The sequence below is a fragment of the Stigmatopora nigra genome, chromosome 5 (genome assembly GCF_051989575.1).
Source record: "Stigmatopora nigra isolate UIUO_SnigA chromosome 5, RoL_Snig_1.1, whole genome shotgun sequence".
Lineage (NCBI taxonomy): Eukaryota > Metazoa > Chordata > Actinopteri > Syngnathiformes > Syngnathidae > Stigmatopora > Stigmatopora nigra.
The window spans coordinates 12,434,829-12,454,443 of NC_135512.1; the positions used below are offsets into that span (position 1 = coordinate 12,434,829).

At 38.2% G+C, this 19,615-nt stretch overlaps 1 protein-coding gene and 1 long non-coding RNA gene across 3 annotated transcripts in view; both read right to left on the minus strand.

Annotated features, from left to right (window-relative positions):
* ror1 (receptor tyrosine kinase-like orphan receptor 1) overlaps window positions 1-16,976 on the minus strand; it is a 29,028-nt gene extending 12,052 nt beyond the window's left edge. For both annotated transcript variants that reach the window (XR_013326493.1, XM_077717891.1), the window contains exons 1-3: window positions 16,774-16,976; window positions 11,300-11,590; window positions 10,977-11,010 (exon numbers count right to left, since the gene is read on the minus strand). Coding sequence is in view for 1 of the 2 variants with exons in the window: in XM_077717891.1 (XP_077574017.1) it covers window positions 10,977-11,010; window positions 11,300-11,357 (92 nt within the window). In the remaining variant the exon portion in view is untranslated. The remainder of the gene's footprint in view (window positions 1-10,976; window positions 11,011-11,299; window positions 11,591-16,773) is intronic.
* Window positions 16,977-17,102: 126 nt separating this feature from the next.
* The window catches only part of LOC144197020 (uncharacterized), a 51,175-nt gene continuing 48,662 nt past the window's right edge, over window positions 17,103-19,615 (minus strand). The window contains exon 3 of the long non-coding RNA XR_013326458.1: window positions 17,103-17,799. This is a non-coding gene — a long non-coding RNA (uncharacterized LOC144197020). The remainder of the gene's footprint in view (window positions 17,800-19,615) is intronic.

The window sequence follows — 19,615 nt, forward strand, 5'->3', positions numbered from 1 at the left end:
GGATAATAATGCACCAAGGACAGGAACTGAAACAGGTTTTCTTAAATACGAAAGGTAGAGGTGAATTTGGAAACACAAAGAGCAGGACACAACAAATCACACCAATTGGCAAAGGGCAAGTCTAGAACACATTAGGAACCAGGAGAAAAAACTAAACCAAGATACACCATATCCACAGCATATGAGAAAACACAGATTCCACCTTGAGGAGAGATCAAGAAACGATTTGTGTAGAAATACTAAACAACATGATGACCTGTTCACTTCTTTAGACATGCTGTTCCTTGTATTGCGTTTTTTTTAACAGAAACAATTGGTTAGTTGAATATGTTGCTGAAAATAGTTGTACAAAAAGTCAATGAAGCAATGATCGTCATTGTACTACAGCTGTAATATTAGAGACATGGGGAGTCATGGGTTTAAATTATGTTTTCCATGGTAATGGGACAGAAAGCTCAATGCTCTATTGTGGGTAGTTTTTAGGCCACCAGGTCAGGGTGATTAAAAAAATGACGAGATTTTAGGGAAAGCGAGGGATCACTGATGATTTTAGATGACAAGGTTTGGTTTCAAGGACCTCGAGTAAAATGGAGATGAGCTGCGACAGAGAAAAGTCACACTCGTCGCGTCCACCCATCAAAGTAGCGTTTTCGGGATTTGCTTCAAATTCTAACGGCAACCTTCAACCAGACGCAACTCAGTTGCTGCTTCAAAACCTTTCAAAGCATCCAACATGAAAGAAATGATTAGATTATTGTATAATTGCTAATTACAAGTATTGTCCTGCACATAATGTTCACTAAGATCAGCAAAACCCTTAATACCAGCCAAGACAAATTGACTGGCTCCATTAGTCATAGATAAAAATGTAGAATACAGTTGCAGCAAGTAATGATCTATCACTGACACGCAGCCAAAATGGCCACGAGAGACTGAGGTGGACTGAGGTCTGTGGCTGCCAGTGGCCCATGACCGCACTGGGAATGAACAGCAAGAAAGGGCAACTGAGGCACTGTGTTACATACAATAGAGAAAGAAAGGGTCCTCGTGTTACTGCTGCTTACTGAATGCAATAAAAGAGGCTTCTGTCAGCGAAGAATCAAGAGATTTAGAGTCCGCTGGCAGACGCAGGAAACAAGAGGCAACCAAAGTAGGAGGGGAATGGCCGTTTCAGTTTTTTGGAGATTAACCAACAGGCAACATTGTCACTTGATATTGGGGATTTGATCATGAGGCTAGATTAAGAGCCGTATTTCACAACAGTCTATAAAATCCATCGTCATAATATTTAGTCCAAATGTTTCCACAGATTTGTTCCATTCATATTTCAGGTGTCGCTGAACACTGAGATGTGGCGATATGGAAGTAGACACAATATTGTGCTTCATACATTCCATGGAATAAAAGAAATGGAAGGGGGACAAAAGGCAAAAGGATTCCAAAATCATGTGTTTCAGGATGTAAATCACCAATTTAATGAAAGTATGATATTTGCTGATAATACAGTTTTAATTAAATTTAAGGGTCTTCCATTAAATTATTATGATATAGAGTATGCGTTCAGCTATCAGTTCCTTTTGTCTAAACCAGTGATTCTCAGTTATTTTCTGTTTCCTCCCAAAGAAGAGATTAAACGTTACATACCACCCCCAAAAAATATATTTTAATTCTTTAAAATTCAAAGTACACCTCAGCATTATAGTGTAGAAGACATTATATTGTAATTCGACGGAAAATAGAAGGAGACAACACTTAAAAGCAAAATAGGACTTTTTCCCTATGGTCCCACGTATAATGGGTAGTGTGATTAAAAAAAAAAGATGTATAAATTGAGATCCTTGAAAATTAACAAAGCCGTGTTAATTTCAAAAGATAAATGGAACAAATGGGTTTGTCTACCTATGTAAAAAAAAGTCGCAATATGTTCAGTGTTCATCTTTGGAATTGTGTCAACTTTCCGCAGTGCTTAAAGTAAATCCTAAAGAAAAGATTTTCTGTATGATTAATGAGGGAATTATTCCCCCATTACGGGGATAAATCTGAATGAACAAATGAAAACACCGTGAACAAATACAGGAGTATAGGTTTTGGCTGGCTGCATTCTGATGGTACTTAAAGAATGAGAACACACACATATGAAACATAAGCAACCAGGAATATTCCTTGATGCGAGTGATTAACAGTTACTAAAGCATTTATGATGGTAGCAAAAAGAGCATACTAAATAATATTACTTTACACACTCTTAAGGAAAGGCTTGCATATAAAATAAGCACACACAAAAAAACATCCAATCCCCAACCCCACAGTATTTCATAATAAAGGTCACACGTGATTATTACAAATGATTTTGAGCTAATGACCTATTGTCATTGAATGAGTGAAATCGACCCATGGCTAATGGTAAAAAAAATGGAAGTGGAAAAAGTTCAAGATTGTGTCCGGAAGTAAAGTTTTGGCACAAAAAAAGGTTAAGAAATCTAGCCATCAAACAACAATCATAGAATATAATGTGCGATTCTAATGTGCCTTTATATCCATACACATTTTACAAAATAATCTATATAATTTGTGGGAAATGTTTATTCTTGGGGAAAAAAAGGTAGTTTTTCCCCCTCTCAATTAGACTAATTTCAATCATTGCAATGCATACATTCAAAGAATGGGTAAAACATTGTAATAACATGAAATAACTTCTGCGTTGACCCTACAAGCCCACAATTTGACAAAAAAATATTCAACGGAAAAGAAGAATCAAAGAGAAGTTAGCACATTACATCAAGCTGAATTGCTTAAGGCAAACTACACAAATGAATAAATATGCTTAGGCTAAAACATGTGGGATCGGAGACCTACAGACAAAAGCCTCTATTTATGATTTGCAAAGCTCAACGTAGACTTAGTCGTCCACTCTCATAGCCTCTACAAGCACCAAAGTCAAAGAAAGAACACTTTCTGTGCATATATGTTTTTTTTTTCTTGAGTGGGAGGGTGTATGTGTGCGTTACGGGGGCAGAGTTCAGGGGAACACCACATACCCCATTTCAAACTTGCACCCGTTGGGAAAAACCATGATTCGAACAAACCCCACACACATACATGACCGCACTTTGTTGAAAGCGCAGACTTTACCAGACGTGACCTTGAGCAGACCTGCCAACGGGATCGCCGTCAGACAGAAACCTGGAATTCTGGGAAACAGGAAGCGGGGCCTGTCCGAGCTAAAAGTACACGCTACCACACTGAGAGACATCCATTACCTAATGCCCTGCATGACTTCTGATTATGGTATAAGCAGGTACCACATCCATCAGAACCACATGTATCCGTACATACAAGCCTCTAAGTGTGTTGCTTAAAGAAATAAAGTACGAGGCATCCAGCCTTGCGGTAGGGGGGCTTTGGTAGGATCTCCAGTTTCAAATAGTACTGGTGCCAAGGGACCAGACCATGTCAAAGGGCCTATCCCCTATGAGCCATATTAGGGGTCTGATCCCCAATCAATCAGCACCGGGCTAAAAAGAATCCACAACAAGACGGCAATTAAGCCCCATCGAGGGCTTAACCAAACACGTGTGAGAGATAAGGTTTGTAAGAGTAACTATGTGTGCATTTATTTGACGGTACTTAAGGTAAAGTTGGAAGTGTGTCAGACGTGTGTGATTATACATTTTTAGGAATGAGACTATTATGAATTACATTGAAGGTAGACGTGTGAAAGACACAAATGTGCGCCTGTGTGAACAACTATATCTCCTCACATTTTTTTAGTTTAAAGCAATCCAAACATAAACTGAAAAACAATCTCTTTACATACTCAAATGAAGCAAATGTGTAGAAAATGTACCAAAATGAAAATGATCAAATTTGGAAACCATTTTAAAGTACCAAGCAACACACATCTTATTCAAGAAGGAAGTTAGCTGTTAATCATAAACTTAAAAATAATAAATGCACGTATTGGAACATTGCAGACAAATGGCAAGGATCAAATGCAAATGTGAGTCCAGGGTTTCCGCTATGTTCATTTAGTAGCAGCGGCCCACCACTTTACAATCCTTGATTGCCAATGCTCATTTGAATTTATTCATTCATCCATTAATTTTCTGTACTTCTTATCCTCATGAGGGATGCAGGGGGATGCTGGAACCTATCACAGTCAACTATTGGCAGAGGGCGGGGGACAACCTAAATAGATCCTCAAATGCACATGTCAAAATGGCGGCCCAGGGGCCAAATCTGGCCCGCCGCATCATTTTGTCTGGCCCGGGAAAGTAAATCATGAGTGCCGACTTTCTGTTTTAGGATCAAATTAAAATGAAGAGTATAGATGTATATTAAATTTCCCGATTTCCCCCCTTTTAAATCAATAATTGTAATTTTTTAACCAATTTTTTCTGTGTTTTTAGTTCATAAATCATTTTGTAAAATCTAAAAATATATTAAAAAAAGCTCAAATAAACATTGTTTTAGATCTATAAAAACTGAATATTCAGGGATTATAATCCAGTTCTTTTAAACCGTTTATAAAAAAAAAAATCAAAATATTGTATCTAGATTATATGTCGGCCCACGTGAAATCAAATTGACGTTAAAGCGGCCCGCGAACGACCCGAGTCTAACACCCTTGCTCTAATGTTACTGAACTTAATGGCAGTTTAAGTTAATTAGACCCAGTGCCAACTCTGTCACTAATCTTAGTAGTTGTTAGCCTTAGGTTAACATAAATATCTACAAGTCATAATCTAGCTGTTGAGCAAATTTTTAAAATGGGCTCATCCAAATACTTTTCTTCGAAGAGAAAGGCCCATAAACAAGGTGCAAATCAGTTAATCATTAAAATGAAAAATAGATACGTGATTTATTAAAATAAAAATATGGATCTAAAGACAAAGTAAAACACTATTACTTATAGTACAATTATTTGTGGTAATAGTACGCAATCTTCGTGAGATTACAATGAGAGAAATGCTTTTTAAAATAATTTAAGAGTGAATTAAAAGTGTCTGACCCCCTGCATGTGTATGATATGGCGTGCTGAAGTGGATCAACATGTGGCAGAGGAGCAATGCAAACCCCAAAAAAAGTGAGTGGGCTTGTCAACCGCTGAGTTTAAACGGCTGCGCCCGTGTCTTGCAGCAGGTCGTCATAAATCCTGGTCGTTATCTAAGAACCAAAGCAGTGTTGCCACTGGCACTGAGGTGAAGAGAAGTGAAACTGAAATCCAGACTCAGTCCATCACACAGGCAAGTTTGCACTCAGAGCGAAGTGTTTTATGATCAGGGAGGCAGCTCCATGCGGTACTGGCTCTAAACCTGAACAACTTTCCAATTCTTCATTTGTTTCCTGAACCAAAAATAACCTGACTGCAACAGCTTTCAAATAAGGACATTTATCTAAAAAGCATATCTTAACACAACAATAACCTGCCAGAGAATTGCAGCTCCGGAGAATGAGCAGTTGAGGCAATTATCTCGATAACCTTGAACATACAGTTCAGTTAATGTAGCGAGACAAGTGCATTGTTTTGACAATAAATAGACTCGAGATGAAAATATTTAACTGCCAGAGTTTTTCAGTAGTTGTTGGATGTTGGCCATATAAGCAGAACATTTACAATATTAAATTAAATATTACAGCAACATTACAATATTCTCCCCAGGCTTGCGTGGAATTTTTCAGGGTTTCAATTGCAATCAAATAAAAAAAAAAAACACAAGCCAGACTCCCATTCCAAAATATCATAGGCAGGAAAGAGAGCAAATGATTGGAAAATGACTTTCCTACTTAAAACATGATAGAGGACTGCTGATGCTGGCATATAAATTCAGCCTTGATAAATCCCTCAACTTTCTGGAAAAAAAATAGTGGGGATCAGTGTGACACAGTGATGCACAATTATTACTTCATAAGGCTGCCCAGACAGCTGTAAATAAGGAAAAGGGATTGAAGGCAATTACTCTGTGAAGCTTTCTAATGCCTGTGAGTTAGCTTATACTTCTTGGAAAGGATTTCCTTAAACTAATTTGTCAATCATCTTGTTGTGTGCTGTTGGTGAGACACATGCCTCAGTAGTGTTTAAAAGAAGTCCAATTAATTGCGCTGTATGATTAGGTATGGACTTCAGACTTTGTCACAGCAGAATCGACAATTTCTAACTATAGCTGATGGCTGCCAAATTAAAACCAATTAATGTGTGTTTCTAAACCTGTTACTATAGAAATATATTCATGGCACAGAAAGCTGATTCAATAGACTCTATTGAATCAGCTTTCTGTGCCATGAATATATTTCTAAATGACTCTATTGAATAGAGTCATTTAGTAAACATCCAGAGAGTAACTTGGTCAAAATAATTATAAAATCACAAAAGACTGAACTGCTTATCCACACAAGAGTCATGGGGGTGCTGGACACTATTCCAGCTGACTGCCAGCCTAAGGAGGGGGACACCCTGAATCAGGGCATTAAAGAAACGGACAACCATTCACACTCACACTCATATCTAGGGGCAATTTAGAGTGTCCAGCCTAACATGCATGTTTTTCAAATGTGGGAGGAACCCGGAATACCCAGAGAAAACCCAATAACGCCCAAGGAGAACATGCAAACTCCACGCAAGTGGACCGACCTGGATTTGAACCCAGGACCCCAGAGCTGTGAGGCCGACGTGCTAATCAACCGGAGATATTTATTTAATTCCATTCATTCATTTTCCAAACTACTTATACATACTATATATACACATAGATACAGAAATGGTACTTAATGGAACATAGCCAACACACAAAGTCTCCGTCTCTGTTTACAGTAGGCTTTTCTCCGTTTGAAAAGATTAATACCTTGAACTCTGCTGCTGGCACTGTTTATATTCCTGTAAATGTTCACATTTTTCTACTCTCTACACAATGTCAAAAAAGAAAAATTGCAAAACAGCGCAATGTCCCCCTTTCTTATCCTTCAGTTCGTTTCTGATTTCTCTGGTGTTCGCTTCCACGTTAACGTAAAGCAGCCACCTTTAACAAAGAACACATTCTCTCACTTTGCTGTCCTTTTAACCTTCCTGTCATTTACTGTATTTCTGCAGATTATTTATACCTGACACAACTTTGTGTCTTTTGCCCTCACCTCATAAATCATTTTGAGTGATCAGTATATTTTTGTTCAATTGAATTTGGTTTCCAAATGACAATATTTAGTACTGTATGTAAAGTCACTGAAATTAGTATGGAAACCCTTGAGTTCAACTAAGTGGAGAAATCTGTAGAAGGTAATATTGTGGAAGGAAAAGCATAAAAAAGCCAAACCCACTTATTGTTTTAATCTTTTGATCCTCTCGGGAACTAGCGTCTTGAAGTAAATGTATATAGGTCTGTAGGTATTTATATAGGTTCGGTTATTTATTTGCATGTTCTACCTGCCTGCGTGGGTTTTCTCCAGCTACTCCGGTTTTCTCACACATTCCAAAGACATACATGGTAGGCTTATTGGACACTGTAAATAGCCCCTAGTTATGAGTGTGAGCGTAAATGGTTGTTTGTCACCTCGTGCCCTACGATTGGCTAGCCACCAATTTAGGGTGTCCCCCACTTCTGGCCCGAAGTCAGCTGGGACAGGCTCTAGCACCCCCACGACCTTAGTGAGGATAAAGCGGTTAAAAAATGAGATAAGATGAGATTTAATAGTACTAGTCTGGAACTCGACCAGAATGGATCAGCGACTGGTCAGTAGAGAATAATTGGTGCTGAGCAGACAACCCGTTTTAAAAGGCAAGACTGAGTTATTAGCTGAGTGTGATGTGGGCTTACAGCTAAACCTTCCTTGAGCTAAACACAAGTCATCACATCCAAGCACGGTCAGGAATCAAAGAACAACATGCAGCCAGAGTGTTAATGGTACTACCGTCCTCCCACTCGCCTAACACAGTTTTTCTTTCACCCTCCCGACATTTCCATCATTGCTCTTTTTTTTTACCCTGCAAAAAAGGAAAGTGTGGCGGGGAAAAGGGGAGGATGGAGGGTGAGGGAAAGAGAATGCAGGCATTGGTGGGTGTGTTCTTTCTTTGGCAAGCGAAACGTTTTCCCCTTAACTTGTATTTGTTCAGGCTCTATGAAAACAGGACCAATGCAGAGAAAAGAGAGGGACGCAGTAGGATGATGAATGGAAGAGAGCGTCGATGAACGGTATTGCGGAAATGTAACCGTCTCCTTTTTGGTGGAGGATAACTGTTGACATACTCATGGATGAAAACTGAAGTGGATTTGAAATTCATCAGGCACAAGTAATAAAAATAAGGATGTGAGGCGTCACTTCAAGGAATGGCCATGACTTCTTGGGAAATAAAGTTATTGGCTGCCTGACCGTCAATTAAACGAGAACATCATTACCATTCTCTGTCTCTTGGCCTTCACCAATGGTTTCCTCAACTCATCTGGCCACTAACGACTAGCCAAATAACTACTTGAGACTTGAAGTCTTTGATGGCCAGAGGCAACAAATGAGCAACTCAATATTCCACAAACCTCTCTTTTACACCCCACTCTAGAAGCAGTATGTAAAAACAAAAATGTTTTGAATTTATCATAATTAAAGGAGTTTACAGAGTTCCCAGCCGTCATCTCGTCCTGGCTAGTACACTCTGAATTGCCCCTAGTGTTAGCGTGAACGGTTGGCCATCTTCTCGTGCTCTACAATTGGCTGACCACCAGTGTGCCTGGTGCCGGCTCTAGCACCCGTTGTGAGGATAAGCGGTACAGAAAATGAATGTGTTTGTTACCAATGGGTATAGGCAAGTGGGTACTTCAAATCAAAGGTTGTGCATTGACATTGCTCGATCGAGATTGTGTATGCTGCAGAAAATAACATGTTCAAGCACTTAAAATGTCATATCCAATATTAATTGTTTCCGCTAACCGAAACAAAATGTGCTCGATATTGTCACCTGCTTTGTGCTTTAAGAAAAAGTTCATATTTCTAGCCAAAGTAATACATTTGCCATGTTTAGGCTGTTTTTGCTAAGGGTTCAGAGTTTACAGTTTTATTTTCTTTGTTCTATTCATTCATTTTCTGAACCGCCTTATCCTCAATAGGGTTTTGTGGGGTGCTGGAGCCAATCCCAGCTGACTTCAAGCCGCAAGCGGGGGACACCCTGAATCGGTGGCCAGCTGATCACAGGGCATGAAAGAGATGGACAACCATTCATGCTCACATTCATATCTAGGGGCAATTTAGAGTGTCCAATCAGCCTACCATGCATGTATTTGGAATGTGGGAGGAAACTGGAGTACCCAGAGAAAACCCACGCAGGCCTGCGGAGAACATGCAAACACATCACAGGTGGACCGACTTGGATTTGAACCCAGGATCCCACAGCTACGAGGCCGACAAAAAAGATGAAGATAATTGTCAAAATGTTGTGTTTTTTTATATTTGAAAGTGTGTAATTTATTTGTTCTACAAATTCTATCATTTATATCTAGAAAATAAATAAAAAGCATTATTATTATTTTTTCTGGCAAAGTTTAGCCTAACCAAGGAGCAATGGAATTTAAATCACAATAACATATTTGTAGGACTGTAGGCCTGTATTTCATTCTACAAAAACAAAATCTGTTATTTTCCTACTCATTGGATTTCATCGTATAGCAACATAAGCAGTGAAATTATGACTGGAGTGAGGAAATCCATCTTTTCAAAAACCTACCATCTGTATCACTGAGATTATGACCTCAACAAAGAGGTAACTGAAAAATGAAGGGTCTATTTTCTTTAGCAAATAAATGGAAAAACACATGTCCATAAAAACAGCCCAAAACCTATTTTTACCCAATGGAAGAAAATGTCACAATAGCTTTAGTTAAATATTTAGGTTTTTTTTGTTTAAGTTTAGACTTCTCGCCATTTGCAACTCAAAACCTAACCCTCAGGAGCTATATTAACACTCGCACCACACACATATAGACACCACATGAATAGCCAAGGTCAATAAGCTCGAGCTCAAAATGACCGCACAGACCGAAGGGAAAAACAACACATTTCATTCATTCAGATAGGTAGTGGGTAAGACATGTTCCCTGTATGTGAGATGTCTAACATAGTAGTGAACACGTTTTATTCAATGCAACAAGGTTCTGCACTAAATGTCTGGTATGGCAGCTGTGGTATGAGGTACATCATTAGGTGACCCTGTCTTCTAGACAGCTGCTAACCAATTTTACAGCTCATACGTTGGCCATGACACTAAGTATTAGCAGCAGTGATGATCAGCCGACAGCCACTCTACCTCAGCTGCTGTCATAAGAATCCATTTTCCAATTCATTTAATTTGCTCAAGACTGGTGCAATCACACAAGTTGACTAAAAACTGTTGATTTAAGGCCTGGATAAGACAGCACATTGTATGTTCCTTAAGCAACAAAGAACATGACACATTTCTGCACGTCTGTACTGCTTATCTTCAATAGGGTTGAGGAGATGCCGGCTTCTCTCGGGTAAATGTGGGGAATTAGTGAAGTATCTGCCATAGGGTGCCAGCCAATCATAGAGCTCATTGAGACAAAGAACCACTTGCGTTCACACCCCGGGGAAATTTTGGAGTGTTCTATAAACCCACCATACATGTTTTTTAGGATATGGGAGAAAACCAGAGAACCCGAAGAAAACCCATGCAGATAGGCCAGAGGCTGGGAATAATTCCCTGATCTCAGAACTGGAAAGTGGCAGCAATAAAATAAAATAATATTGGAGCCTCGCCCATAGTATGATGTGAATGATTCCTCATGTGTGGACTGTGGAGAGTTTTTATGTGCACTTTTTTTTAATGGAAGAACAGTAACATACTATTCATATGACTGGAACGTCCACCGGAATATAAACAGAAACATGGCAACAGCATAGGGCAACATAACTCCCTTAAGTCAACCATAACGCAAAAGAAGATACGGACAGATGCGGTACATTGTGATTTAAAAACTTACGTTGGCCTTCCTTGGAGAGGTGTAGGCAGCGGATCTGAAAAAGAAGACGAAAGAAGAGAATATTTTACAAATGGATATATATTATTATAACCAGATTTGACTCCATGAGTCTGGTTGCTAGCTACAAGTAAGAAAAGAGCAAGTGTTATTAATTGAAACCAGATCACCACCAGGAAAAGCGGACTCAGAAAAAGGGTGAAATCATAGCGAAAGTGTTAAACACTGCTCATAAAATGCTTTGACTGTGCCATCAGAACCTCATTCATTTTAAGTATAGCAGACATTTTTAGACCACTCAGCACTACATTTACAAGTTTTCTTACCGAATTTGACGAATAGCACACCAGTAGTAGACACAGTGCCATGGGTATTGGTTGCCATACACTGGAAGTAGCCAGTGTCTGTGGTGTCCAGATTACGGATGCGAAGACGTGACCCATACGGTGTGGACCGGTACGAGATCCGGCGTGGCTCCTGTACCACAGGCGCATCATTTTTGAGCCAGCGCACTGTCGGCGGTGGGTTGCCAGACACCCTACAGAACAGTTCAGCTGTCAGGCCCAGGGATGTGGTGATGTTGTTCAAAGGACTCTCAAGGCGAATAAAAAATGGCCCTGGAACATAGCAAACATAGCAAAACAAAATAAGTGACTAAATCTACCACCGTTTTATACAATATGTAATGGAATCCAGATTCTGCATAATTGAATGACACAAAAAATCTACTCTGATCACAGAAATGACTTAAACATTCATTTTCAACACCGATCCTTGACAGTGTTGCGGGGTGATGGAGCCCATCCCAGCGGAGTAGGGGGAAAAAGGCGTACTACAGGCTAGATTGGTCTCCAGTCGTCAATTAAGATATTAATGTCAATGGTGGATCTTAGAGATCTCACATTGTAGTTTTCCCACAATGCACAATAGAGTTTATGTCTCGTAACAAACTTAGCCACTTGGCTCCGTTCTGTTCTTTGTTTATCTTTAGCAATCCAGTGGATATTTCACAGGTGTGTTACGGGCTGTTATTCAGTTATTTAACTGACCTGAAGGCCACTTTCCAAATTGAGGGGATATTCTTGTGCTTTATTATGGCACATGCATGTTATCTTTCGTTCTCTCTCAGTGAGTTACAGCTTATCCTGAGAGCACTCAGGTACAAGCAGATCATGACACTACCACAGCCAAGTTTGACTTTTAAGCCAGACATATTTGTCTTTGTAATCACCAATAAATTATGGTTTTCCTTTTCAAACCACAGGGAACCTTCTGGAATGATAGTCACATGGACCAATTTGATGTATGTTGTAGGATATGGTCTCCTTGCCATGATCCGACTTTCAACCAGCGTGGAATTTGACATCTAGCTTTGCATGAATTTACAACCCTTCACAAATAAACACTCAAGGTATTTGTGTTACTTGTGAAGTGCACATTCTAATTTAGTGTAATCTCTTCGGAAGGAATTAACTAGTTAACAACTATTATCTAGTATGACTTCAATTATTTTTAAGGAAATCTGGAAGTCTTCAGGCATTGAATGTGCATTTCTGGAGTTGTTGGTCAAAAGATTGGACCTTATCCTGTAGACATGTATGTTTTCATAACAGTTGTGCTTTCTGGCTGCTGAAATCAAAGCCCTAGACCAGGGCTCGGTAACCTTTTTGACAAAGAGAGCCATAAACAATTCATATTTTCTAATGTTATTCCTTGAGATGCATACTTCGAATTTAAAAGTCAAAATACATGTAAATGGGTGTCTTTTTTTGTAATTTTACCACTTTCAAAGTGGAAAAAACTCTGAATACTTTTGACAATATTCTTATGCAGTTGCTAATTAACGAGAGTATGCATTTCAGAAGAGTTTAATGCAAAAAAAAGCAGCTCAAGACGTAGTATCTCAGCTTCGTTACCAGCGGTTTCCATTTTTTAGCAAACATGTTAGCGAAGAGCCACATGTGGCTTCCTACCCTAGACAAACATGTTCCCATGGGAATATACTTTTTAGAAACCAAACATAGTATAAGAACATTGTCTAATGTTTATTAACTCAAAGAGGTATCAGAAGGGCTCACATTAACATGATTCATCAGTTGCTGGTTGCATTTTTTTTTCTATAACAGACCCCAAATGTGTTTATTTCCGTTATGTGATGATGATGAATTTAACAATAGCATGTACATCCCAATCGTAATACAATTGTTTCTTAAATTAGCCAAAAGTTGAAAAAAACGTGAATAAAATCCTGTAAAAACTACCTTACGATGTCCCAGAAAATGAATAGGCATTCATTTTCTACATTCCTATAAATCTCTCATGGCAGTTGAGGTAATTACAAATGCTAATATACAGTATAAAAATGTAGCAATTTCTTAAATAGAAATAAAAAAATGAAAGTTAAATTAAAGGCTGCAATACCTATGTAACCTCAGTTAGGACTTGGCTCTCCATTATGTAAAAGCCGTTCCAAAATGCCTTACATTTAATCATCTTATTTTACCTTGATTATTTGTTTGAAGGGCTTGTTAAATCAAATAGTGGACACTTTAGACAATGTTTCTGCCAAAGAGTCCTTGAATAAGAAACTGAACTCGTAATTATTCCTGGTGAACTGATTGTGTGTGTGAAGAATTGGCAAGACTGTGACTAAACATAGCAGTTATTTTTGCGAAATGTTCTAAAAGTGAGAATTGAACCTTTTCATTACACATTGAGCCAAAACACCATCTAATTCAGCATTTGTTGAAATAACAATGTGGGTTAAAAAGGCGAGTAATGAAGACAATGCAAAAATAAAAACTGGGAAAATTATGAGTATGTGGATTGAGGGACTTTAATCACATAATTATGTTTTAAAGAATACGAAACATACTTCTGGCTGGCATAGGCTCCAACACTCCTGTGACCTTCTCGAGGATAAGTGGAATGGAAGATGAAAGAATATAACCTACTAAAATACTTTATTAGGCTGGAAATTCACTAAAGGAGTGTAGTATTGACGTGAGCTTGCAGACAGAAAGGCATATTTCTATCAGGAGGTAAGCTTTCCTACTTCAATTTACAGCGACAGCACCAATTACTCAATAATTCAGTTTGAACTGAAATCACATTTCAATTATCTAGCTTCTAGCTGATGCAATAGTTAACAAGGTCTATCTTCACACTACAGGTCAATTCAAATGTTGTTGTTTTTTTACCCATATGTGATGCATTCTCTTACTATGTGAACAAACATAAGATGGTTTCTAAACCAGCAAAATCAATACGAAAATATATCAAATCCATGTCATACCAAAGATTTGGTGTTTTTATTTATGTATCCAATGAGAAAGTATTATTGCAATATTCATCAAATCCGTCCTGTGCATCCATTATACATGCTAAGCTGTGTTCTTGTCGTAGTGTGCTCAAAGGCACAACTTATTATTAATTTAAACTTGAAATATGAGGGTACTAAACAGGTCCATTTGCTTGAACCATTTTGGACGCAGTCATTATTTACCCAATTAACTATCTTCACTAGAGTTTATTCACAATAGGCATAAACGTAAACCCATAAATTAGTATTGCAAGTCTCACAGAGGAGTACATGCACAATTCAAAGGCAGTGTGTTAAGAAGAGACATAAGCAAAGTTGAGAGGACATTTGAAGAAAAAACAACTCTGCATGCAATTGTCTTGTGGTAAATGTTTTTGGTATATGGCACACTGATTACTGTGAAATTTAAACCGTTCTTGCACATTTCCCCTTTCATGTGGTGGCCGACTAAATGGTGTCCTGTCATCAACTCTCATTTTCCTGCAGCGGTTTTGTGCAATCACATACTCACATCCAGCAGCACATATGTAAACACGAGCAACCCCTCATGCCACCAAAAATGCACACAAACAATTCATATTTCGAACTGTTAGATTGCACAACATTTTTTTTGCTTGAGCAGAAACATTGCCTTCTATATGTGAACCATCACAGAGGAAGAGTGCTTTGCAGGCCGAGCTCAGTGAGGGGCCAATCCCAGAAACCCGAGCGTCTTTGCAGCTAACTAAACACACACCAAGGAGTCAGCTCTGTAGCGCTGCCAGCGATGGCTAAAGGTGAATTTCATTAAAGCTGTGTCGCTCCCCAACTGCGAGACGACAGGAAGGAATAAAGAAAAAGGAAAAGAAACCTGAAAAAAGAAAAACTATGTCAACTATCAACACCACTAATTACATGCCAGTATTGCTGAACCCAATAATGAGACTCTTTCAGCATAACTTCCTGCTACTGATGCATGCTGATAAAGTCACGCTACCTAAATGCTGTCTTCTTGGTCAATCTAAACCGTTCCCTGCCTGAAGACAAAACAGGTGGTACAAACACCATCCATCCATCGGATAAGGAACAGATGTTGGCTATGGAACTAAACTCAAAATGATACACACAAAAGGACTAGCTTCACCACAACTGTACCCATCTGATGTGCATGATTTTTACTTTGATACCGCTTTAGACACAACCAGCCTCATTAACGTTGCTTCTTTTGTTTTAAAATGACAATGTTGCATCTAGCGTAGGAGTTTAGCAAAAATCTTTTCCCTCCATGTACAAAGCGTTCTGGGACGGATGTTGTGGTTCAGTTGAGATTTGATTAAACAACCCAAACCAAAACAAGACAGCAAAAAATTGCAAAATTAATAATGCTCAGGGCCTTCCTAGTCAGGGCAGCTTCACGGATGACAGAGCGGATGTTGACTCTCTGCACCCCTAAAGGACAACTCTGATTGTGGTATTGCCAACTCGAGGAACACTTAAGAAAACAAACTAAAACCTTTGGCCTAATACTTCTTATCCAGCTAAAAAAAGAACTAGTCCTTGACCTCTGATCCAGATGGCCCTAATGGGCAAGAGAAGCGATATGATTTGAGTTACAGAACTGACAGAAAGGGTCGTACTAAAGTGTGGAAAGAAAAGTGTGATGACACCAAGAAAACAATGGGATTTGTTGGATGATATATGGTAACTTTCACTTTTGGGTTGTTGTACAGTTGTCTTAAGAAAATGGTTAATACGTTTTACAATTATCAACAATATTGATTTGAAAATATGCAGCACTTACTGTTCTGATGCCATAGTTTCAAGACAACCACATACAGCAAAGGAAATACGAATAATGATGATAATATGTACTAGAGTGTCAATTAAATGCAGAAACTTTGCTAAAGATTTTGTATTGGCTGTTATTATAGCTCACATGTGATCATGATGTTGAGGCTTATTGCTTTCTGTATTTTACTTCATGTTAGATCGGAATAAATGATTGAACATGTAGTCCCAGGGATGAAAAAAAATCAACACATTAAACAGTAGACATAAACTATACTTAGAATCAGTAAAAGATAATGTTTACATTTCAGGCTCTACTTTAACCTTGATTACAAGGCAAAAATATAAGTGGGTTAGTGGAAATTAGGGAAATTGACCTGTGGCAATGGTCACAGGTTGATCAGATGTATGTAATTTGTTCCATCAGTTTTGTTCAACAGTCGCTTATGTGGAAAAGTGTGGTACGCATTCATTTGTCAACACCTTCTTAAATGCAACTTCAGGAGACACACAAAGCATGTTAAATGCAATGTAATGTAGGTAAATTGTATATGCATTTACTCTATAGTAGTAGTAGTAATAGTACTATATGTACTATATTTTGTGGTGAAGCCAAATGTACTGTAGAGAATAAAAAGACAGGAGTATCTAGTATAGTGTATGCTTAACATAAAAGGTCACTGCATCTGTGTTGTGTGTGTGCTTCTTTACCATCACTAGACGTGTTCCATGAAGGCGCTGCGACCACACTGGGGTCTTGGGCAAACTCAGACCCTGGAATCACAGAAAGAATTAAAAATTAGCATTTTAATATTCAGTAAACTAACTAAAATTGGCAATAATAGTAATGTGTTTCCCAGAATGAATAGGATTTGAAACGACAAAAAAAGGTTAAAAAGGCAGGTTGCTCATATTCAATTGGCCGAATTCACACTGATCCAACTGCTCAGCAAGTAAAGGTTCCCTTATACGAGAAAGATCCCATCAGTGAGCCATTTGACGCTAATGCTGCCTTATTGCCATTTGATGACAGAGAAGCATTTTGCCTTTTATTACAGATTTGGCCAGAAAACAGGCCACAATAGGGCAGTCCTGACAATCAATTGCCCAGACAAATATATGCAATAAAAACATTCTGCATAAATTAAAAGTACTTTCTCCTACAGTATTTCTTTTACGGCAGCAGCAACAGAGTTTTGATGAGTGAGTCTAGCAGGAGCAGAACAAACAAGACACACTAATGAACTAAATATGGTTAATTTCACGTGCTGCATCAAGATACTAATGTCTATCGACAATAAAAAGGAACCATCAGGACAAACCCTTGGTGACTTCACCCATAACCTCTAAACTGTTCAGGGCTCTGGTATGACAATTGCCATTTTTTCTTTCCACTTATTAACTCAAAGTGATCCGCTTGGCCCCCTAAAGAACAGTGTATTATTGTGACTCTCTTGCCCCAAGGTGGGTCTAACGTTCCTTTTGTATTTTAGTTTGATAGGATTAAGAAGCCTGGGGGTTGTGTGGTGAACAAAGGACAGAGGAGAGGCTGCGTTGCAGTTGACCAACTTCCCTAACACAACTTGCTGAGCAGGGAACTAGGCCCTGAAGAGAGTGGACGACCGGGTGCAAAAGGTGTCTTCCCCTTCAACGAAATATGTCTTTGCTTTTCTTCATCCCTTTATGACTTAATCCCCTTCCATTTGGGTCACATCTGTTAGTTCTCTTTCAGAATATCTGGAAGGAATTGGAGAGTAATTTTAAGATTAGTTTTCTGACGTTACGCAGTAATGGAGGGAAGCAGTTGTATTCAGCCAATTTCTTAATGAAAGTCTTGAAAACAGAAACCTTCAATGTGCCTATGTCAGTTTTGATCAGGTCAGTCTTGTATGCTTTTGCTTTTTAAATTGAACTATGGGCCTAGATAATGTTATGATTAAACCAGAGGGACAGGATTAGGTTTGATATGATTTTAAATGTGAAATAGCTAACCAGGTCAACATGGTGTCACAGGGAAATACAGATGGCTAATTAGACAAAAAGGGATATGAGAAACATTTGATTGTGGTTCCAAAGAATACTTGAATTTGCACCTATATCTTTATCACAATGACAACCAAGTTGTATTGTCCAGGACTAACCATATAATGAAGTAGCAGCATGTTGTAATGAAGTAATTGTGTTTTTTATCGATTATCTAATTCCTCAAGAAGTTTAATTGTGGGGAAAACTAATGTTCATGGAACCATGATTTCAATTAAATTACAGAATGATTACATCAGCATAACCAATCCAGATGCAGCTACAAATTGGACTTCTTAAAGTTTTTTCATACACTCATTGTGATTTGAATTCAACCTTAACTGTCTCTTGAGTAAATTTGTGCGTGTGTATTTATTCACAGACTATTATTATTGTTTTAATCCTATTAAATATCCATTGGCAGGCGTATTGCAATGAAAATAGACGAGGTTCAGGGACTGGCTGTTGACCTTTGGACACAGCAGACGCCAATAAAGTGATTTCTGTGTAACCTTATAAGAGCAGAGAGATGAATGAGTAAAAGAAACTTAAGGGCTGAGAGGAAAATTTGATCAGAGAGCAAGACAAGCCTCCTTTGGAATCACAACAAAGGACAGGAGGAAGAAAAACCTCCTTGTTTTGTATTGGCTCCAAGATGACAACAGTGTACACTGTTGAAAACTTAACAGCATGTTGATTTTTCCAAAAAATACACAAATCATTTTATTTACCTACAAAAACCATTACATTATTTTTACTTCTGGACAAATTATTGCAAAATCTGTTTGGATCAATTTCTAAGCATGATTTTCTTTATTTGGGTTAATCCTGTTTAAGTGAAAGAAGTTTGCTTATGATTTAGCACGTGAGCCAATTCTAATGCTTGATTTGTTAAAGCTCATTTCAGCCACGTCAAGTGTTTTAGAGCATTTCTTCAACAGACACTGAGAAGAATAAAAAAATAGAGTGCTTAGTTGGTTGCTTGTATATTTAATGAAATGGGGAAAAAAACAATCACAGAAAAAAAATAATTTTTAAAATTGGCGAGGTGGGTAGAAAAGTTGGTGCATGAGCTCAAAGATTTAATTCAGAAAAGGTGAGAGGTGAGAGGTTCAGGGAGATTATATGCTTGAAGAGTCTGGAGACTGTTCCACTAATGTTCAAATTCACCGAGTGTTGATGGTAGGTCTCTGGCCTCAAGCTTACAAAGAAGAAAATTTGGGTGGTACTGTTACAAAGATTTTTCCAAAATGTTTAACCCATTTATAAACATACTATATTTGTGTCTTTCCAGTTTTAAGAAGTCTACATTGTCACCGACCAAGTATTATATACTATCTGTACAAAATATATTTAGATATAGATATTTAAATACCATTGAGCCACATATGTTTTTTCTCAATCATTAATTTCTGCCATATACACAAATAAACAACTCCATCCCACTTTGAGGTTTTTACATTGAGTCACTTTCTTTTCCAAATAAGTCCTACAAACATCAAAATGACCAACATGACCTCATAAAGAGGTG